Source organism: Podarcis muralis, chromosome 3 (genome assembly GCF_964188315.1).
Source record: "Podarcis muralis chromosome 3, rPodMur119.hap1.1, whole genome shotgun sequence".
NCBI lineage: Eukaryota > Metazoa > Chordata > Lepidosauria > Squamata > Lacertidae > Podarcis > Podarcis muralis.
Genome location: NC_135657.1, coordinates 74,495,009 through 74,518,361, shown reverse-complemented (window position 1 = coordinate 74,518,361; position 23,353 = coordinate 74,495,009). Strand labels below are relative to the sequence as shown.

At 39.3% G+C, this 23,353-nt stretch overlaps 1 protein-coding gene across 2 annotated transcripts in view; it reads right to left on the bottom strand.

Annotated features, from left to right (window-relative positions):
* ASCC3 (activating signal cointegrator 1 complex subunit 3) overlaps positions 1-23,353 on the bottom strand; it is a 205,333-nt gene that overhangs the window by 34,669 nt on the left and 147,311 nt on the right. For both annotated transcript variants that reach the window (XM_077926143.1, XM_028723051.2), the window contains 6 exons: positions 23,170-23,307; positions 22,935-23,055; positions 21,865-21,997; positions 20,728-20,853; positions 9,731-9,842; positions 9,257-9,391 (listed from right to left, as the gene is read on the bottom strand). In XM_077926143.1, coding sequence (XP_077782269.1) covers positions 9,257-9,391; positions 9,731-9,842; positions 20,728-20,853; positions 21,865-21,997; positions 22,935-23,055; positions 23,170-23,307 — 765 coding nt within the window. The remainder of the gene's footprint in view (positions 1-9,256; positions 9,392-9,730; positions 9,843-20,727; positions 20,854-21,864; positions 21,998-22,934; positions 23,056-23,169; positions 23,308-23,353) is intronic.

The window sequence follows — 23,353 nt, the reverse complement described above, 5'->3', positions numbered from 1 at the left end:
GTTGTTGCCTGATCTTTGCTAGCACAACAGCACCCAGCCGGTCTCTCTCAGGCCACTGAACACACAGCTTTTATCGACTTTGTCTTGGCTCCTGTTTGCCACGGTTCCTATTTCCTCACCTCATTTTCTGGCTGCTCAAACCTGAACTGAGGAACTGAATTTGGACAGTCATACAGCCAGTTCCCATTCTGAGCACTGCTGGGTCTGGGAGTCTGAGGCCCCTGGTGTTCCTTAGGGGAATCTTGCTCAGGAGTACTGTCTCCAGGGGGTCCAGGTGACTCTGGGCAGTTAGGATCCAGTCCATTCAGGCTTGGTGTTGGGGCCTGTGTCTGCATTTAGCACTCCAATGACTTGTGCTACTTGTCTTCCTGATCAAGCTGATACCTCCCTCTCCATATGAGTCCTGGATGCTAGTCAGGGTTATTAGATAAACCAAGGATAGCAAAAACTGATTTTTCCTACCAAATTTCACAAAACGACACCAATTTAAAATCAGCCAGTAACTTGGCCCATTGTTTTGGTGAGCATAAAGCAAGCTACCAGGCAATATTAGGAAGTGGCTTTCACCCAAAGCAATGTTAAACTTTTAAGGAAAAAATAAAGGTAAAGGTAAAGGGACCCCTGACCATTAGGTCCAGTCGTGATCGACTCTGGGGTTGCGGCGCTCATCTCGCTTTATTGGCTGAGGGAGCCGGCGTACAGCATGTGGCCAGCATGACTAAGCCACTTTTGGCGAACCAGAGCAGTGCACGGAAACACTGTTTACCTTCCCGCCGGACCGGTACCTATTTATCTACTTGCACTTTGACGTGCTTTCAAACTGCTAGGTTGGCAGGAGCAAGGACCGAGCAACGGGAGCTCACCCTGTCGCAGGGATTCGAACCACCGACCTTCTGATCAGCAAGTCCTAGGCTCTGTGGTTTAACCCACAGCGCCACCCGCGTCCCTAAGGAAAAAATAATTCACTGTAAATAAAGAATAAATCTCTATTCCATTAGCTTGGTTTAGGTGTTTTGAGCTACTCGGAATACAGTATGTTCCCACTGAGCCACATCTTCTAAAATAATGGGGTTACATGCAACTTTTTGGGCGGAGGGAGGGAGGGGGATAACCTGGAACTTGGCAGTTTTGTAAAAGGGCTGGCAATACTGACATTTGATAAGACCCGTAGGCTCTATATTTCTACTCAGCTAACATTTCTATTTGCCACTTGTAAAAAGAAAAAAAATCTAACTATTAAGACAAGATCTGCCAAGAATAATAGAGGAAGATAACTGAAGAGAGCTACTTTTGCAGTGATTCAAACTTGCAAGAACTTCTATTAAAAACAACAAAGAAAAAAACCAAGAGATTTTCAGTACCAGATGTCTGGGAAGATCCCATTTGGATTTGAGCTACTTAAATTTGCAATCATGTATTTATACATCTAACAGAGCTTCTGTTTCTCCTAGAATCTGAAAATTAACTAGCTTTGTAGCATCTTCCTTGATCTGCCACCCGTGCCCTGAGGATTAGAGACTCCACCTGAGCTTGTTTTACAAGCATAAGAGAAAAAATTAATCTCTGCTGGCAGCGATCCCACTGGGATACTGATGAATAATGATATCCCTCTCTTGCTGCCCTCTCAGTCCACTAGAAAAGCCACTCTAACCCAGCAACGTGGAAAATGCTGAAACCATTCCAGCTGTGGATTAGCAGGCAGTCAAGCATCCATCTGCTCTGTGCAAAGCGAGAGAAGGCAAGCATGCATTCTTATAGCTCACACAGCGTTCACGACTAACATCTTTTAGAACCAGTTAGATAAATATTAAAAGAATCTTTTAATGAAGACTTACAAGTGCTTAATCTATTTTCTATAGAATCATACCATTTCCAACACGATTGCTCTGGGGTACTTACTCTACATTTATTTAACAAAATGTATACACTGCTTGAGTGCAAGAAAATCTCTAAGCAGTTTACAAAAATATAAAATAAAACATTAGAATTTTCGGTAAGAAACAGTTAAAAGCAAGTATACAAAAGAATTCAAAAGATTGACAAAACACATGTAACTTCTACGTGTCTGGACACACCTGCCAAAACAAAAATGTCACAAGCGGGTGCTGATTTATATAACCTTATCTATCATACAAAAGCCGGAAACACTTCTCCAAGTCGTGAATTGGGCAGTTCATTTAAGCTATGGAATATAGTGAAAGCAACACAGAAGGAATTAAGTTGAAGGCATTTAAAATTAATCAAATTTTATCTTATTTGTGGAAGAGGTAATGCCAGACAAACTTCTTGGGATCAAATTCTCACAAAAATCAATGGGAGTAACTTACAAATAAACACGTCTAAGGCACAAGGCAGTCTTGTACATTTACATGGAAAATGGACCATACTACTTTTTTTAAAAAAAACCCCAACATGCTTCACTAACATGTGTCACAAGATGGGTAAAGTGACAAATCCAGCAAGCTCTTTTAGAATTTTAGACTAGCTTTGTAAGTAACAGCAAGGCCAGAATAACATTCTATTATAAAAGCAATTAGGTTATAGCCTATTTCTATTAACAATGCATTTTCGTTTTACAAAACATACTGTGCTAAAAGTTACATTTAATTAAGTTACCAGTAATGGTAGACAATGGTGGTGGTGGCGAGATCTGGAATGAGATTCAACTAAATTGTCCCGTGCATAGAACAAGCTCTTCTCCTGCAATGGAACTTTCCATCTCTTGTCTTCCTCCATGTCCCCAGCACCCCCCTAAATCTGCTCAGTGGGTTTAGAGGCTCCACGGGGGAGAAGAGGGGAAATTTCATTGCACAAGTGAATCTGTGCATACACACCCTACTTAGCACTATGATGAATTTTACCAACAGGCATTAATATCACTTCTAGACCTCCATTATAAGAAACAGAGAAACAGATGGGTCATACATTTCACCATAAAACTCTTGCATCTTACTTTATCTCAATATTCTTTTACCTTTATTTTTAAATCAGCTAGTTTAAAGAGAAGTGAAATTAGACCATGGCAAAAGAACGATAAACATTTGTTTACCCTGAATTAAAAATGAGCATAGAAGGGTGATGTATATTCTTTGTTTCCTAAATGCCAGGGTTTTGTGCTTTTGAACTTGGTTCCTCTCTCCATCCCTCTCACCGCCCCCGAATTCTGGGCTGCATGAAAAATACGATATGCCACATTCAGTCAGCAATGAGTGGTGGGCATTGTCATCTTGATTTACCTACTGATTGTGCTTTGCTGGGAAGGCAGAGAACACCAGGTGTTTTTAGTTTAAAGTTAGCTTTAGAACTAAAAGGGAGAAAAAAGCAATGATGGAATTACTTGTGTCTGGGGAGACACTCAGAATTAAGGTCACGGGACTATGGAATGCATGCACTGAGAAATACACAATGCCACCATATTCTGGAAAGATGACTTTAGCTTGGAAAACTGCCCCATTTACTCAGATTATGGAAAAACAAAACAAATGTATTTATGTGTGAGCACTATTGTAAACACATTTCAAAACCTGAGCTACAAATCAGTAAAAGCTATAGTACTTAGATTTAAGCAGAATTCAAAAGTTCCAGAATATTTCAATATTAGTTATACATTTAAGTCAATAGAAGACGCACCATACTCTTTGTGAGTTATGTGACTGCAATGGCATAGAGTAGTTATGCCTGATACAGTTTCAGTCATAGGTGCTGGTTCCAGGGCTTTGAGGCTCTTTGGGCCCCCTCAGTCTTTGTTTCTGAGGCCCACATTGTTGAGGTCAAAAGCGGAGCCTGGCGCAGAGCAACGCTAGGATGTCGCATTGGGCCCCCTCAATGGACTTTGGAAGAGGGCGCCTTTAGCTTCAGTTGACAAATAGTAATGCAGATAGGGATGCGGTTGATGCCCATCTTCATCTCCCCAAACCACCAGAATCAGGTGAGGCAGTACAAGTGCTTGGACCATTTTCTGAAAGCAGGGAAGAGGGCTAATAAACTGAAGGCGAATCTTCAATAATATCTAGGTGCTATTGGGAGATGGTTACTATGTCTGGAAATTGGGGAAACAGCCTATCCTATATAGAGACCGAATAGTTTTTTTAGTTGGGGGGGGGGGGTATTCCTTGATCCAATCCATCTCTGGAGCTCAGATGGGTTCAGTGGAATGGGGTGCCTATGCCCAGGTCTTACGGGTATGCCAGAGGATGTCAGAGCACTGGTTTTGCAGGTAAAAATGGATAACTGCCCAAGTAACCTCATGATTATATTACTGCAATGAGCATCTGAAGACAAGCCAGAGCTGCAGCTAGTGTAGAATGTGACCACCTGAGTTGTGAGTGGTGTATCTAATTGTAACGATAAAACAGCAATTCTGCATGAACTGCATTAGCTGCCAATATGCCACCAGGCCCAATGCTAACATTAAAATCCCTGAAAGGCTTGGGCCCCAAATATGTGAAGGAGCAGCTCTCACTGTATTCTGCCAGCCTGGGTTTTAAGTTCTACTGGGGCAATGAGATACTGCTACTGTAAATAGATAACAGAGTCCAAGGAATCAACAACTTATAGCTTGCTGAAAGTTCCAGGATCAGTGTGCCTGGCCAGTTCCATGAAGCCAGTGCCCTTCTTTGCTTAAGATACTGCTAAATACAGTTAAAATAATAGATAACATCAGGGAGCTATTAAGAAATATGCAGCTTAGCTTGAGAGACTGGGTGTGTGCATGTGTTAGTGTTTCCCAGGGGAAACACAAAGATCAATGCCTCTAATTTCCCCCCAGCCTCTCTTATCTCCTTATGCCTTAAGTTACTATCATTAAAGAAAGGTATGGGAGAAGAGGGAGGCTCAGCTCCCCACCCACTCCATGTGGGTAAGCTAGATTGATCTAACATGGGTAGATATATTTCTCCTTGCCCAAGTGAGCCCTCAGCATGCAGGGCTATCAGCATTCTGTGATGTGTGTGTTGCTAATAGGATATAGATAATCCTTTACAAGTTGTTTTCAGTTTTGAAAGGCTACAAAATAGAGAGACCATTCACTCTATCTGGAAGTTAAAGCATTTTTAGAAAAGAATCACTCTAACGTATTCAAGATAGGTAAAAACCTTACAAATAGATTGTGAACTACACAACTGTTACTGCACCCATGTTTTGCAATGTTGACATGCCTTTTTTCACTGTGGCCCACATTTTTCGCTGCCAGCATCATTAAGAGATTCTTCAAATTACTTTTTAAATATTCATCTCCCCAAGGACTTTCACTTGCATCTAATTAGAGTACTTGCCCCATGCCATGTAATTCCCTGTTGCCAAAACTGTTAAATGCTCCAGTAAGTAAGTGAGAAGGGCATCAATGAAGCAAGGCAGATGCAATGCCACTGGTTAACAATAGAGGTGTGAAGTGACTCCCTTAATTATAAAGCTCATTAATGCATAGTGTTTAGAGAGAGAGAAAAACACAGCTTGGTGATAATTCTGTTAAAGTGCCTAATGCCTTCAACACAGCAAACAATTGCAATTATAACTTCCAATTTGTACCTTTGGTAGAAAAAAGCTGGGAGAGTAGCTTATCTAATAATTATGAAAACCAACAGAAAAATGGTAAACAAACTAAACTTTAGGTTGAAAGAGAAACGATTAGCACAAAAAGACTTCACTCAACTTCCAGAAAAGCTAGGATAATAGTTTACCTAACAATTATGTTATTACCACAAACCATTTAGAAGCCATTTTGGCATCTAAGCAATATAAATGCATTGTTGTTGTAGAATGATACTTCACTCAATGCCATTATACCTTTTAGGTTAACATTTATAGTAACTTGAATATTCAACATGTGAGATTTAGTCTTCACAAGAACAGTAGGTGTGAGGGGCCAGTTTGAATGATGAAGCATGGCAAACATGATACAATTTCTCCAAAAAGCCAGTGTTTGAATACAACCACTGTGTGTACCCACTAGATGAGGGGTTTCAGGATGCAGCAAAATGAAAAATGTATTTCACTACAATCCTGAAAATTCTTGTCCAGTGCACAGAAACCTAAAACAGAACAACTTACTGAACAATCTTTCAAAAAACTTGAACTTCTTCAATGGGAAGGAAAACATTATTTCTTCATGTATAACAGCTGTTAATTCATTTATAACAATTGTGGCAATCTATGTTTGATGAAAAGGAATCCTTATTGATTGTTGGGCAGACTTTAAACCAGGTCAGCTACAGGCTATTTCATTTTTTATGGCTTTTACCAATATATTTCACTTAGGTTTGGTCCACAGGTTTTGGCTGGACTTAGTAGTCAGCCTTTATTTCATCAAATCATAGAACCGTAGAGTCCCATGAATCTTGACTCCCTTTTCTATGGAATCTCTATGGGATCTCCCCAGTAGTTTACCTTAAACTTTTTGAAACCAGCCTTCTTAAAGTCCATAGTGCATGTCTTTCCCAGGATGACATGAATACTTCCTCCCAAGTTTCCCAGTACTTCCATGGATCAGTTCCTCCCTTACATTCTTGGCACCTTACATTCTTGGCAGAATGCTGAATGTCTCCCCTGACTACTATATCTTTCTTTTCTGAATGTCTGGTAATCTTGTCAAGGAAGGCATCCTCCAAGTCTTCAGTCTGGCTACAGCGGTGCTCACAGTAAAGTCACTGCTGTTTCCTTCTTCTCAATTTATATCCATTTACTTTCTATCTGCCTTCCTTCCTCCAGGTCATGGATCTCTTCACAAGTGTACACGTCCTTCCTCCTCCTTTTCTGTTTAGTCTATTCCTCTTGAACAGCTTATACACCTTAGTTTCTACATTCCAGTCATGAGTCTCATGGGGGTTCCAAGCTTGAAAATATCCATTCTCTCCCTGCTTGCAAAGCTGGATCCACACTTGCAAAGTCACCAGAGGATGGCTTGAGCATCTGTGTGGGCTTCCCTTAAGATCTCTGAATGCTGCAGGCAGTCCACAGCCTTGGGTTGCTTATATGACTTGGGGAAAAGATGTTACCATATCATTGCAGGTTAATATGGATCAGCGGTTCTCAACTTGTGGGTCCCCTGATGTTGTTGGACTACAACTCCCATCATCCCTGAGCTCTGGCCTTGCTAGCTAGGGGTGATGGGAGTTGTAGTTCAACAACATCTGGGGACCAACAGGTTGAGAACCGCTGATATAGATGGTCACATATTATTTATTTAGCATCATCCACATACTAGGCAAGAAATTCAACATTGTGCTAAAGTGATTGTTCCATCAGAGCTAGCATTTTTGCTTGCCAGATGAGCAATCCTTCCTCTCTTCCCCCTCTGTGCACTTTTCTCACCTGACTGAGCCAATCTTGGAGTGAGCATGCAGGGTGGGGCAAAGAGGTGGGAAAACACCACTGTGCAAGTGAAGTCCTTGTGCAGACTTCAGATGATGAGAAACAGCTGAATATCACCCACAATACTTTACATAATACTAGACTGTCCTGCACCATTTCAGAATTTCCCAACACATAGGAGAACACACACAGGCACACTGGCAAGGGACTAAGATGAATTTTAGTTCAGCCCTTTTCCAAGACAGAAACTTCCATACCAACTTGTCAAAAGTCAAACCATACAATCTAGATGAACTACAATTAAAGATCAAGTGGACTTCAGATAGCAAAAAGAAAGCCTACATGTTACAATGCGGGGAATGGGAGCTGAAATTATAGTGATTGTCTCATTAATGGACCAAATCCACAGAATCACACAGCTAGCAGTTGAGCACACCCAAAGGACTTTTGGATTTTGATTTATAAAACTTTATGTCTCCCCCACTGCCATCCCTGACACATGTGAAACTTCTTTTGAAACTGAAGGGCCTTTCAAAAGTGGTTAGTGATATGGAATGGGGTTCTGCTGTTCAAAGGGATAAGAGTCACAAATTCCACTGAGGGTGTGCCCAAAGTAGCTCTCTGGATCTTGGCCAATAGGTTTCAGGGCTTTTGGTTTTTTAAAAAGAAAATTATACTACTGTATAACATGTGCTCCATCTTTCATAACAGCTGCCTTTGGCTGCCAGACAATACATTAAGCTGGCATGGACATAGTTTAAAATTAAAACCATGAAAGAAATTTCCATCATTACAACATGACGTCTAACAATATTCAGCAGTGTGAAATATTTCTTTGAATAAAAGGGTAATCAAGATAATTACTCCAAGAAAACAATACTTTACTTTCAACATCTGTACATTTCTGTACTATCACTGTAAAGGTAAAGATAAAGGTCATGATAAAGGGACCCCTGACCGTTAGGTCCAGTCGCGGACGACTCTGGGGTTGCGGTGCTCATCTCACTTTATTGGCCAATGGAACCGGCGTACAGCTTCCGGGTCATGTGGCCAGCATGACTAAGCCGCTTCTGGCGAACCAGAGCAGTGCACGGAAACGCTGTTTATCTTCCCGCCAGAGCAGTACCTATTTATCTACTTACACTTGACGCGCTTTTGAACTGCTAGGTTGGCAGGAGCAGGGACCGAGCAACGGGAGCTCACCCTATCGCAGGGATTCGAACCGCCATCCTTCTAATCGGCAAGTCCTAGGCTCTGTGGTTTAACCCACAGCGCCACCCGCGTCCCAATACTATCATTGTACCTTACTTTAAGGATTCCCAAATTAAAATGGATCAAGGCCATTTATTCCAATTTATCTAGAATCTATATTATTTTCTTGTCTGCTGCAAAGTAAATGTAAAGGGTTTCAGTCAATTGTGTTGCTCCACAAATGGAAAAGGCAGGCAGACATCTTACTGCAATTTCCCCCTTTTCCCTACAGCAACCGAATCCGAAGGGTCCTTCACCTTCCAGAAAATATTTAGGGGAGAGTGCTTCTACGGTGGGTGGGGGGAGAGGAAGAAAGGAATTTGTCAAAAATTGTCTCAGTTGTCTTCCCCTGATGGAGTCCTTTCACCAGTGGTTGGTGACATTGTTGGACACAAACATAACAGATGATTTAACCAGAACATACAGGTGATCATCAGTGCTCCAGTACTTCAGAACTTCATCTAGTTTACAAAGAAATGGAAGGACTAGGAGAAAAACAAGACTGTCCCAGCAAATGTACTGTCTTCATAGTTTTTGCTACACCACCAATGATTGCAATAGGTACGTCAATATCCTGGGGAGTGGTCTTCACATCTGTATGTCCCATATCATTATAGTGCTGGATGAGCTAAAAATTACTTCATTTGGATTAAAAATTATTTAATCCAATAATTAATCAAACAAAATAGCAACTTACTGTCAGAATTGAGAGCAGATCTTCAACACTAGATTCGGGTTTCAAACGATCCTTGAACATCCTGACGGTTGGGTGCTTCAAATAATAATATGACGCAATGCGGCCATGAGTCAGAGGTTCAATGCTGTGGTCGTCCTGTTACACATGGGGAAATATATTTATTTTAGATAAATATGATTCAAGGTGCTTAGTGCTTTCCTGGAGGTAAGCACATTTTATGCAGTATTCTAATGGAGGTGTTATGTTTTAAAAACTTCACAATAGCGAGATCTGAGTCACAAATACATTTAACAGCATGTTATTGGTTCAAATGCCAAAGGAACTGCAAAACCTCAGTAGCTGCAACGGGAGGTCGCACAGCAGCCTACACGTATTTCATAATTCAACAAACATCAGGATGAAAGATAATCCCTAATAAATATTACTGCTGCCCAGTTCTTGTCAGTCTTTTTATGAAGTATAAATTAGCCTTACCTCCCCTAATTTAATGCAGTAAGAGTATTCCAGATCAACAAGTGATTTCTCCACAAGGTTTGAAAGGAACTTGTTCATGTTGTCATGGCTGACGGCATCTAAGTTATAGTAACTGTGTAAATGAAAATGTAATAAGAGTTAGATGCTTTGAAAATATTGATGACACAAATAAGGTTCTTGTAACACTAGCAAAGAACATGACTAAAATAAGAATGGTCATGTATTATAGGTGGCAATCAATGATCATATCCAATGTTACATCTGTCTGACTGTGATTTTAAAATGATTGCAGGGATGTGGCCAGTTACAACAAGAAGAGCCATTTCCAGCCCCACCCCAACCTGGAATCCCCTAAATTTTAAAAAATGAAGGTTTCATTGTCAGGTTTGACCTACCAAACATTACAAATATGTATGGTTATTTTCTGGCTGCTGGAAGATACCCAATTCCACTCATCTTCTCCCCAGTAGTGCTTTGAAGTTTACACAACACACTGAATTATTTTGTACATGTACTAACAAAACTGTGTTATAATTTTGTACTATTCCTAATTATTCTGATTTCTTTCCTTGTTGTTCTTGATGTATATATTGTTATACAAATCAGGAATGTAGTCATTGAGATAAACATGTAACAAAACCAGATCTAAAACAAATATTTTATTCTGGACTGCTGCATAAAATAGGCCAGTTTCCTAGCAATAAGAGCAAAATTCATGTGCTTTTTTATTATTCTTGAGCAGATCACATAAGAAGCTAGTTTATGTTATTACATTATTAGCTAGCTGAATACAATGTGTATATTTACTAGAGATGTCGCTATGTAGGATGGAAAATGTGAACAAATGCGTGAATAAGTTACTTTAACAAATCACTTCTGTAACAATGTGTGGTTTGCAAATAAAGAAATAGAAGTGGAATATGAAAATCTCCTATAAATATATGGCAGAACCACCCAATTTTTCATGGACTAGCTTTAATTTTAAAAATCAATTAATATAAAACAGTTGTAGGCCCCAGCACTGTTGTAGTCTTATTTCATGTTTCAGGTTCTGCTCTTAATTCTTGTGCATTATCTTTCTCTTTTTCATGCATATGAACACAAAATCTAAGTATTCTTTGAGCTGTCAATTCATTAATTTTCTTAAATAAGATACAATTTGGATCACTATTCTTGCTTGTCCAAATAACTCCCAACAAAACTCATGAATGTGCCAAAAATGGTGGCTTGCTGAGAGTCCAGAGATGGGCTTCCAATCAGTATGATGCTGGGAACATGAAATTACAGAGCTTTGGATAAAACGGACTTCAACTACCTTAGCCCTAGCCCTGCAATTTCATGATCCCAGAATGGCAGCTGAGAGGTCCAATGCTGCTAAGTTAGTACACATTGTAAACATAAACAAAATCCCTGTAAGAAAGGAGGAATAAATGAGACAATGGGTAAGAATGGAGGAAGCTTATTGCTCAGATTAATCACTAGAAGGCCTTTATTTATTTATTTATTTAATGAAATGCACTGTTTGACAGTCATGCATACACACAAAACCTGGAAGTGGAGCACTAAATTGCGATAGATTATGAAATATGTTTTTGAGCAGAAAAAGCAAGGCTGTTACTTAATGTGCGTTAGAGATGGGTGTTGTCTTAACTGCATTTCACGTGAATGGCTACTTATCATGGCCACATAAAATATACAAAGATAAAACAAGTGTAGAAGAAAATTATGACCACCTATCACAAGCTTATAATTAAAAATGTTATACAAAATTTAATAAAAAACACGTGTTCAGTAGCCTAAATTCTGATTTAATGAAGGCATGATCTAGCCAAAAACTAAGAGACTATAAGACCTTAATTCTCAATGGGATTGGTATGCTTAAATCTCTCTCAATTGAACCTAAATATGCTTTACAATACTTACTCAGATTTAAGTTCTCAGAGTTCACTAGGACTTACTCTCAAGTAATTGGGTATAAAATTGTAGCTGACTCACACAAGCCAGGATCAAAAGAACTACATCAGATGCACCCAAATGATTAAACATACCTAATAGGTTTTTAATTTCCTCCCCTTTCAACAGCAGGCCCCAGGTCATATCACAAACTGCTTTTTAAACTCTCCACATTTCAAAATAGGCTTATCATGTGGCAGGAAGAGCTGAGCTTTAGGGAATACAAGTCTAAAGCTTGAGTAGGTGCACAATACTGGTTTTGCTGCTATTCAAATCCAGATTTCTATTTCCCCCCAGAATGTATGTTTCAAGGGTCCGTTGTTTTGATATCCCTTTGTGCTTTAAAGGTAACTGTTAGTAACTACTGCTGCAAAACAATTTATCTTAATTGCAGCATTGTTTTTAAACCTGTATATTCAAATAAAGCTACATTTATGGACAAGCCTATTCATTTCTACTCAGAAGTAAATTCTGGAAAGTTTAGTGGGGATACATCCAGGTAAAGGTTACAGGATTGCAGCCTAAAACAAGAATTATAGATAATTTAATGGTGTATGAAAATGCTTTGTCGTGATCCTACCAATATAAGGAAAAGCTGAAAATCTTTCTCTTGTTTAAGGAGTGAAGTTTGCCAAGCCTTTAATTTTGTTTTCATAGAGTTTGGTTGTTTTTCTAGTCCCAACACTAGACACCTTTCACAACTACAGAATGGCACTAAACAACGGCTAATTTAGCAAGAATGCAGTTGGTGAAATAGTTGAAGGCATTGTATAATACAAACTATTTTTTAAAAAGCACTTAATCCGTGAAAAAAATATCACGAAAAATACAAAAACTATGGCACTTTTTAAAATAAAAAAACATAGCTCTTAATATACCTTCCTTTCTTTAAAAGCATAACTCAACTAAAGGAAATCCAAAATAGTCATACTTCTAGGAATCTTAGGTTCCAATCCTTAACACAAGAGAGAGTAAGCCCCACAGAACGCAGTCAGCCTAAGTGTTGAGTAAACAGGCGCAAGACTGAGCTGTATAGGTAGGATTTCAAAGTCATTTTCATGAGATCTCAAGTAAAACGCTTGTATTCTGTTAGATAGAATAGGAATCCAACCAGAGAGATTATGTACTTCTCAGTTAAGATTTTATTAATCCAATACTTTAAAAAGCATACCACAGAAAATCAGAGGTGTTTGAATGCTCATACGTTCAAAATACACTATATATCAGCCCCCCGTTTCTGAGTGACTGTATTATCTAACTATTTAATTACAGATAAAGAATAAAAACAGTGCAGTTTCATGGTCACTGCATTGAATCATCCAGTCATTATTTCCCCTCTGCTGCAAACAGACAACCCACCTTTTTGTCAGCGCACCATTTCATTTATTTCACAGTGAAACCCAGTTTCACAATAATTGACTTGTCAGCAGCTCTAATTTATGAGGCTGGGCTCTGTAAGCCTTCTCCTATATTCTGCTCAACCTGCACACAAGCAAGGTTGAATATTTACAATGCTGTTAACAGGTGCTGAGTTGTTTAATGATTCTAATAGCCAGAAGCGTACTGAGAAAGCCAGCGGGATCACAATTACAGGCTGTTTGAACACAACAATTACTCGTCCCCTGAGAGGTGTGAAAGTCAAAGGCAGTTTTATACTAACAGCATCTAGCACATGGGGTAGACAGGCTAACTTCCATTAGTAGCCCATTGGGAAAAAAGCAATAACAAACCCCTAGGTACCGTAAAAATTTACAAAGTACATAACATTTAAACAATCAAAACAATGAAGGAAGAAACTTTTCCAATTTCCTTTTAAACAATATATAAACAAACAAACTAACTAAAACTCCTACTGCTAAACCTTAGAATATATCTAGAATGAACTCAACGAGAAACATGAACTTGTTTTTCTAATCTAAGCCAGTGTGGCATTTCACCAGCTGAGAAAAAGGGAGACGTGCAAGGACATAAAATGCAGATGAAGTTACACTGACCATTTTCGGTTTAATGTGGATTGTGGTGGCAATTGCTTCCTGTTTGAGTTTTATGTAAACCTGATCCAAGATCTGCCTGGGAAATTTTTCATCAGCCTTGAAATGGTAGTGCTATAACTGTCAGGCCTGTGAAGTCATTTGTTACAAACACCATGTTTTTTATGTTCAGATTATACGGTAGTAGTAATGACACAGATAATGAAAGCGAGTCCCCGGGACAACTGAAAAACACTTTAAGAAAAACTCTTGCTTGTAATCCAAGTATTTCTTGGGGGAAACCACAAGAGCTCAGCTCACAATAATTTGTTGAGATTTGCCATTTTGAAAAAGGAAGTTTAATTTAAAGCACAGGGTGGACAAATAGTTATCTTCTCAAAAGGTGTTCTGTCGTATTCACTGAGACATGCTGCAACTGAGATGATTTTTCTTAACGTGAAATTTACTAAACCCAGGCCACGGATATGAGGCTTAGATGAAATCTATTATTCTAAGCCTATCCCTGATGGATGGAACACTGGAGAGATGATCCAATCAGCATATTTTCTGGATCTAATCCACGAGTTGTAACGCGGTTCAATGGGAAGGAAACCAAGACACTCCCTTGAGAGCAAGCTCATTTGCAAGAGAAAGAAGGTTTATGTCATTGAGTAATACATTGAATGGCCATCATTATCATTTTGGAATGGCAATCAAAGTGAACCAAATTCATTATTAAAATGGCCATCAACACTTAAAAATACTGTATCTCTAGCACTGACAATCTGAAATATGAATAGAGCCATCTTTTTTTATCATCTCAGAATATTTTTTCTTCACCAACTGTGAGTTCCCCCCTCCTTTTTAAAATATTTTTTCTACTTTAATTGTGAAGAACTCAGATGGGGAATCTGTTACTAAAAATTAATATTTTGCAACCATTTGTGAGTTTAATGTAATTTCTAAGGTGCACATCTTGCAGACTGATCATTGTGAAGATCCTTCAGCCATATCAGAGTCCCTTCCAATTCTACAATTCTATGTAATTCACTACGAGGCGAGGTGCATTATTTGTCTCATCAGGTAGAAGACAGAATGACTGGAAACATCCCAAGAAACGAAAAACTAGTTCAAAGTATGACTGAAGAAAAACTAGAAGGACGAAGGACCAGATACAGCCACATATGAAAAAAAGATGGGAGACGAATGTCAACCTGGAAAGGCTTATGTAAAGCAGACACAATTGATAGCTGGGGGGGGGGGAGCCCAAAATAGTGAATGACCACTAGATTTAAATAACTACGGTAAACAAAATAACTACACAGCTGGTAGTAAATGGGTGAGATGTCTTAGATCCATTAGATTCAGTGTAAGATTGCTATATACTTCTAGAGGTTACGGACTGCACCTTCAGACTACATCTACAATTAGCCATTGCAACCTGACAGCAATGCTTCAAGGTGAAATTTCATTTCAAGCATAGACCTGGACCTCTAGAGCAGTGTTTCCCAACCTTGGGCCTCCAGCTGTTTTTGGACTACAACTCCCATCATCCCTAGCTAGCAAGACCAGTGGTCAGGGATGACGGGAATTGTGGTTCAAAAACAGCTGGAGGCCCAAGGTTGGGAAACACTGCTCTAGAGGACACTAGGACCTAACAGTACTTAACAGAGCCTTCATAGTCATCTTTACCCAGAGGTAGAGCTCACTGAGTCATATCTAACAATAGTCATACTCATAATAGCCCCACTGAAATTAATGGAAATGACTAGACCCATTAACTCCAGTGGGTCTATTCAGAGTATAATTTTGTTAGATACAACCCATGATACTCAATAGGGAAATTGCAGCCTTAGAATTATATATAAATGGTGAGCCTTTCACTTCATTATAAGATAACTTGTACACCAAATCAAAGGCCCATTTGATTTATAAATTCACATCTTCTCCTATTACTTTACTGGCATTTGAGATAATTAATCTATTGTTCTTTACTTCTTTTCTTTTTTATATACTGGTAAATTTCCAGTAGTTTATTATTTTAGTATTGTATTTTACTGTATGTGGCTGTTGTTTTTGCTGTAGTAGTTGTTGCTATTGAAAGCTGCCTGAGGGCCATTCAAAGAGAAAGGCAGAATGGAAACTCCATAAAATAAACATGTTTTTTATTTTCAGCCATATAGGTTGAATATAAAGATGGAAGAAGGTGTACCTAATAATATTTTTGTTAACAGAACATGTAATATATTACATTACAGCCTGCTTTTCTTAATAACAGACAAAATAGGTTTTGGTAGAACCAAAAACATTTTGAAATGTTATGGTCTAAATAAAATTGGGGGAAAACCTACTCCTCTTCATAACATTATCAACAGCTACAACACACTGTGAGACATTTGGTTCCTTCATCAACACTGCCCAACTAATTTGTGGTCTATTTATAATCTCTATTCAAGCAAGGAGTCATTCAACATTCCTTTGAACAAGGCCAGCTGCCAACTAGCAACACTAGCATCAGGTTTTTTTTTTTTGGTAATAGCATTAAAAAAAGCATTTTCACAGACAGAACAGATGAACTAACAAATAAGAGCACAGAGTTTTGAATCCTATTTTTTAAAAATAGTCTATTGCATTGTGTCAAAATTACTTCAGTATCTGTCAGCAGTTAATTTTCCTGTTATATGTGTTTAAGAAGCACTTGGGTGGAACTGAAAGATAGCAGCTCATTTTTAAGATATCCTAAGCATTATTTAGGAGACGCGGGTGGCGTTGTGGTCTAAACCACAGAGCTAGGGCTTGCCAATCAGAAGGTCGGTGGTTCGAATCCCCGCGACGGGGTGAGCTCCCGTTGCTCGGTCCCTGCTCCTGCCAACCTAGCAGTTTGAAAGCACGTCAAAGTGCAAGTAGATAAATAGGTACTGCTCCGGCGGGAAGGTAAATGGCGTTTCCGTGCGCTGCTCTGGTTCGCCAGAAGCGGCTTACTCATGCTGGCCACATGACCCGGAAGCTGTACGCCGGTTCCATCAGCCAGTAAAGCGAGATGAATGCCGCAACCCCAGAGTTGTCCATGACTGGACCTAACGGTTAGGGGTCCCTTTACCTTTAAGAATTATCTACAGGAGCCCAAATCTGGAAAAGTTATTTGTGTCTCTGTTTTGTTGAAATCAAGGGGATTTAAGTGAGTAGAGTAGTGGCTAAGCTAATTTAAACTGCACAGATTTAAACAGGTGTGACTAAATTTCTCTGTACCAATGAATTAAAAATTTTGATAAATGTTTTCAGATACATATTTTCACTGATTCCCTGTGAAGAACACACTTCACAACAACATATCAAAATAAAACATGTTAACATTTAAATCCATACCAGATATATTAGGACATAGGGCCATGGGGACTGCTCTGATTGTCCAAAAATGGAGCTTAGTGCAATCCTAAATCTGTCTACTACTCATAAGTAAACTCCCAGGAGATTTTGTTTAGGATTGTTCCTAGCTATGGAAAATAAGGCAATCATGTCCTTACTTGCGTTCAAGACACATGTAAAGACTTGTATTTATTGATTCACGTTTTTCGCTGATAGTTTTATGTTTCTACACTACAGGTTTTAATGGCAGTCTGCAATATGTCAGTGTGTTGTTTTCATGCAATTTATTATTGTGAGCCCTCTTGGCCATCTTTTGGGGAGGGACAGTGGGTTATAAATTCGGACTAAATAAATGTAATAGAGTTATCCTTTTTTTAAAAAAAATCATCACTATAATCTTTTGTAAAACACTTTAAGCTGTCTACACCCCCTCCTTCAAGCAGTGTATATAAATTTTAGGAAATAAATATACCGTATTTTTCGCTCTATAACACGCACCTGACCATAACACGCACATCGTTTTTAGAGGAGGAAAACAAGGGAAAAAACATTCTGAATGAAACAGTGGATGTATCATTTTTGTGCTTCATGCTGTGGCCACAGACATGTGATCTGATGGTGAATTTGGGGTGACCCAATGCAAAGATCCTGAGAATCCCTGTGGATCCATGCTTTGTAACCACGTTTTTGCACCATTGCAGCCCCAGGCAACAGTGGGTGCGTGCTTTTTTTGGTGCAGGCTGTAGCCATGGACATGCTATGTGATCTGATGGTGAATTTGGGGTGACCCAATGCAAAGATCCTGAGGATCCCTGTGGATCCATGCTTTTTAACCACGTTTTTGCACCATTGCAGCCCCAGGCAACAGTGGGTGCGTGCTTTTTTTGGTGCAGGCTGTAGCCATGGACATGCTATGTGATCTGATGGTGAATTTGGGGTGACCCAATGCAAAGATCCTGAGGATCCATGTGGATCCATGCTTTTTAACCACGTTTTTGCACCATTGCAGCCCCAGGCAACAGTGGGTGCGTGATTTTGGGGGGGCAGGCTGTAGCCATGGACATGCTATGTGATCTGATGGTGAATTTGGGGTGACCCAATGCAAAGATCCTGAGGATCCATGTTGATCTATGCTTTGTAACCACATTTTAAGTGGGGAGCGAAGGAAAAACAAAGAAGGGACATGAGAGGGGTGTGCAGAGAAGCAGCTGGCTAAGAATGCTGGAGAGGGATTTAACGGGTGGGAGGCAAAAGTTCCCCCCCAAGCCAGCCATCTCTCTCTCTCTCTCTCTCTCTCTCTCTCTCTCTCTCTCTCCCTCCCTCCCTCTCCCTCCCCCTCCCCCCCTCTCCCTCCCCCACTCTCTCTCCCTCTCCCCCAGCAGTACCGGAGCACAGAGACGACACTTTCCCCTCTGCTTGCCTGGAGGGGAGGGGCTTTCCCTGCTCTTTGTTCCGTTTCAGCAATCACAGCAAGGAAACAGAGGAGGGTGGGCAGTAAGACCCTGAGGCAGAATACAGGAAAGCTGCCACTTCCTCTTTTCAGGTTTCCCTTCTCTGTGACTCGCGATTTGACTTTTGCTTGATCTTTTGGCTCCAGGGACCACACATTCGCTCCATAACACGCACAGACATTTCCCCTTCCTTTTTAGGAGAAAAAATCTGCGTGTTATAGAGGGAAAAATACGGTAATTAAAATATTCACAGATAAGGAGTGTCTTCAAAAACATTTGTTCCACAGATGGACAGTGTTCTGGTAGCGCTCTTTTAGCCAGCTGTATTTCAAGACTGTGGTTAACATAACTTTCTAGTATTATTCTGGTGGAGTCTTTAACTCTCTAGGCCAATCATCAAACTATTTCGGCTAGAAGAGTTGCACTGGTTTTAACAAAACTGGAATATTAAAATCCAAGTTGTGTGGGTTTTTTTTTAAATAAAGAAAATGGAATGATTCAGCTCTTAAGAAGTGTAATTAATTTTATGATAATTATTTAAGATTAATGCAAGATGGTCAGGATCAAGTGAGCCACAGAAGTGGTTCCAAAAGCTCAAGGAAGCTTGTTTTTCTCTAACAACAGCCTGGCCATACAGCCTTTGAAACTGAGGGAAGTTTCTGAAGCAGTTTGTGGCATGGCATGGAAAGGTCATTTGTTCAAAGACAAATTTCTACTGGTCTAGGGAAAGCAGCTTGTTTGAAACTCAGTGGTTCTGTGGATCCTGGCTGAGAGCTATAATTTGAGCAGCTTAACTGACAAACCAAGCTAACAAGAGCACTTGGATTTGAACCAATGTGTGTGGGCTTGGTTGCCAATTAGCATGATTAGAAGAAGAAAAAGCTCTGTTCTAAGTAGGGAGGGAGGAATCAACCAGCTATTTATATATTCTTACTTGGTAACATGCAAAACTGGGCACTTACATAAGACTAACAAAAGAAAAAGCACTTTATATATCATGCATATAGGAATTACTTAGCCCCCTACAACCAACAAAATTATCACCACCATTGTTATTATATTTCTTACCTGCCCTTCACCAAGATGTCCCAAGGGCAGATTACAAAAATTTAAAAATACAGTTTTAAAAATAATTTAAAAAGCATACCGTTTGAATAAAATCCACAGCAATGGTGATCAAGATACAACAACACCTGTACTGAAATATATTCAACATGACTAAACCCTAAGCTTCATTTTGAAGATAAAATCATTTGTTTCCACCAGGACCTTGACTCCACTGTTATAGCAGATGAATCCTGAGAGGTGTCCAGAGGGGGTTCCTATAGATGGAAAGGGCCCTGAGGTATGCAAGCAAATCTTGCTTTCCCAACCAGTGAGGACCAAAAGCTATGCATTTATGTCAACATGCTGCTACTATATGTAGACACCAGAGAAACACGTGTAAGTCAGGCTTAAGTCTGGAGGGAACTAAGTGACTTGCCAACACACTTGTGGAACAGTAGGGTGTTGGGCTAAGACCAGGCCTCTGACAATGTTCAATTTCCATACTTTCTTTGAATCAGACTCCCTCTCCTGCCCCGATATTCTTCAAAATGATAAGGAGTGAATCAGATACACCGCCAAATGCATTTCTGAGTTTAGAATCAGTGGACTGCCTGCAATGGAATGTGGACTCAGAGGTTATCCGTCATCTACACTACATCAAATGTGTGCCAGAGTGTTCATTCCACTGAAAAAAAGCAGTGTGTATAGACAGCTTTTACACCTGGATGTAAATTTTGATTTAGGCCTACTGTCTCTGATTCTGAAAGTGATATATAAAGCAAAGTCTGCTTCTATGAGAGGATTTCAACAGCTGGAGTGGGCAAAAAAGTATGTGGAAGGGATGAAGATAAGTGAGGGTGAAAGGATTGTCCTGTCCTCTTTCTCTTTTTTCAAAGCTGGGATGTAACGAAACAAAAACAGAAAAAAGGAAAATACACAAACTTTACTTTTTTTTTTTAAAAAAAGAACCCACTCTTTTTGTTGGTCTAGTTATGATTTCTGTAGTAAACAATGGTCAAAGTGATTTACAATACTATTACCAATCTATAGGGTGTCTACAAAGTTTCCATTTTACAAAGGAATGACTTAGATAAAAATATAGTGATATGGCCAGCATGTCCATAAGCGAGAGGGGATATGAACCAAGCTATTCAAGGTTTCCTACTTTGCACACTAAACCTCATTGGTGCTCAATTTCTTAACAGCTCACCTTGGATTCATGATAAGGCGACGGAAAAAGTAGGTCCAGGTGATATAATCCATTGCATCTTGCTTTGAAGTTATAGTTCCAGCTGCAATTTCAGCATTTAAGTGATCAGACAGAACTTCCAGTAAACTAAAACAAATCAACAAAAATTAAAATTACACCATTTCACTTAGAATAACTAATCTTATCTGGCTACAGATGTTAAAATCTGTAAAAACTGGCTGCAGTACCTGGACTGATTCCAGTGAGCACTCCCCCCCCCCTTTTAAATTAAGTTACTTATAGACTGTCTTTTAGGGCAGCAGCACCACAGTATCTTTTCAGGAGAAAGCAACTTGAAATGGATACGACTTTAGAGCCTCTCTAAAATTGGGAAATGGCATTTGAGAAGGATACTGCTATTCTATCACCTGCTACCAGCCGTTATGCTCATAAATGAGACACCTCTCTGCCTAGGGGCTATCAAAAATTACTGGACTAATGGGCTGAGGATCTCCCAACAGACACCAAAACACCAGAAACTTTAAAATGGTAATGTCTGTTTGTGAACAATGTTGCTTTTGTTGCCACTGTTTCATCTACTGTCTTATCTACTTGCCTTTTTAGCTACCCCACCTCCACAGCCCAAGAACTTTCTGTGTTGGGATTTGTGTGTTCAGGTAGCAGCAGGAAAAAAGGGCAGATTTCACCACAGATACAATGTTGTCATCTACCTTAGATACATGTAATCAAGACTTAGTGCCCAAAATCCTAACCTAAGTCTACTCAGCAAAGGGATTTTCAGCAAAGTCCAATTGCATTTAATGACGCTTACGTCCAGTTAAGTGGGGTTAGGATTGCAGTCTGACAAAGGAATTATCTTAGTTGTTGTTGTTGTTTAGTCGTTTAGTCGTGTCCGACTCTTCGTGACCCCATGGACCAGAGCACGCCAGGCACCTCTGTCCTCCACTACCTCCCACAGTTTGGTCAAAATTATCTTAGTAATAGGGTGTAATTTGGAAATATAAATTGAGTACCTAGGAGAAACCTCCACATGAAATGGAATTTGGACTATTTGAAGATGATAACTTTTCAGTTTGTAGTTCCGTGCCTTTGTGAATCACGTTTCCCCAAATTAACTGTGGTATTATTATTTTGTACCTTGATTCTACTGGGAAAGGTTCATAAAGAAATTTTTTGTAGAAGTCTTTCTTGATGTCATGAACCAGAATCACTGCTTTTCCTTGATCATCAAACTGAGGCCTCCCAGCACGTCCCATCATCTGAAGAACATCTGCAAATGTAAATTGATGACAACATTCAGCACACTGTAGAGTACTGGTTTTTTTTATATTAAGGCAAATGTCCAGATACAGCACCACCCTTATAAACAGCACAGATATTGATTAAAAGATATATGAATATTTAAACTGGAAAAAGGACCAGAAAATTTACACTGAAACTGTTTTTTTCCTAATGTTTATTTGCAACATCTGGCTACACACTCGTATCTGAAAGTTGAACTTTGATTTTGCAAAGTCTCAATAAAATGAGGTTTGGGAATCTTGTTTCAAGGCTCCCAAACGCCCCATCCAAATGCTTTAGCAAGACGCCTCACCTCAAATAGCCTTTGTTCCACATGGCTGATACAAAACTGACAAGTCTAGCATACAAATATATGAAATTTCCTTGTATTTAAGACCCAGCTCTGCTATCTGAGATACTTTTAAAGTGGAGATAGCACATCTGTGTGCAAAGCATGGACTCTACCCCTGAGCTATATCAGTTCACATAGTTTCCTATACAGTAGTATCCTAGGGTAAAGGTACTGGCCTTCTCCTAATATACTTCTCTGTTCCCCTACTCAGTTTTATGCTGATAATTTTTTTTATGAAGCAATGCTGAAATCAAAACAATGACAAGTACGGTATGTTTGTTCAATACTGACTTTAAAAAATATGTTTTGCCATACCCTCCCAATTTGTTCTCTCTTCTCAGATATTGTTCTTTGCTATCAAATTCCACTCAATTATTCCAATTCAGTATTCTCAAAGCATAGCTAAAAGTTTACTATGTAGTAGTAAGGAATGTGATGTAGTATCGCTAAAGAAACTGAACAAAAGATATGACAGCTCTAGTTCAGCTTCCATATTTAACTTCCATGTTCATGGATATCAGTAGTTAATTATAACATGTATTTTTTCTAAGAGTTTTGTGATTTCTGACAATACCTGTAATTGGGTAATCAACATAACGCCTTGTTTTTCCATCATAAAATTCTGTCCCTTTAACAATTACTAAATGAGCTGGAAAATTGACACCCCAGGCTAACGTGCTAGTAGCAATAAGGACCTAAAAAGAAAAAGATACAAGATTAAAAATATATAAAGGACCTCTGTGTGAAGCAAACAGAAGTTTAAGAAATGAATAAGAACATCTTAGTATAATATTACAGAACAAGCATACTTGGATTTTGCAATTCACAAATAACTCTTCAACAGTTTTTCTGTCTCGTTCATGCAGGCCAGCATGGTGGATGCCGATTCCAAAAGCAAGGGTCAGTTTGAGATTGGACTCTCTGATTGTCCCTATGATGACACTCATCTGCAATAACAACAAAAAAAAGGATTAATCTAAGAATCTTCCAGAG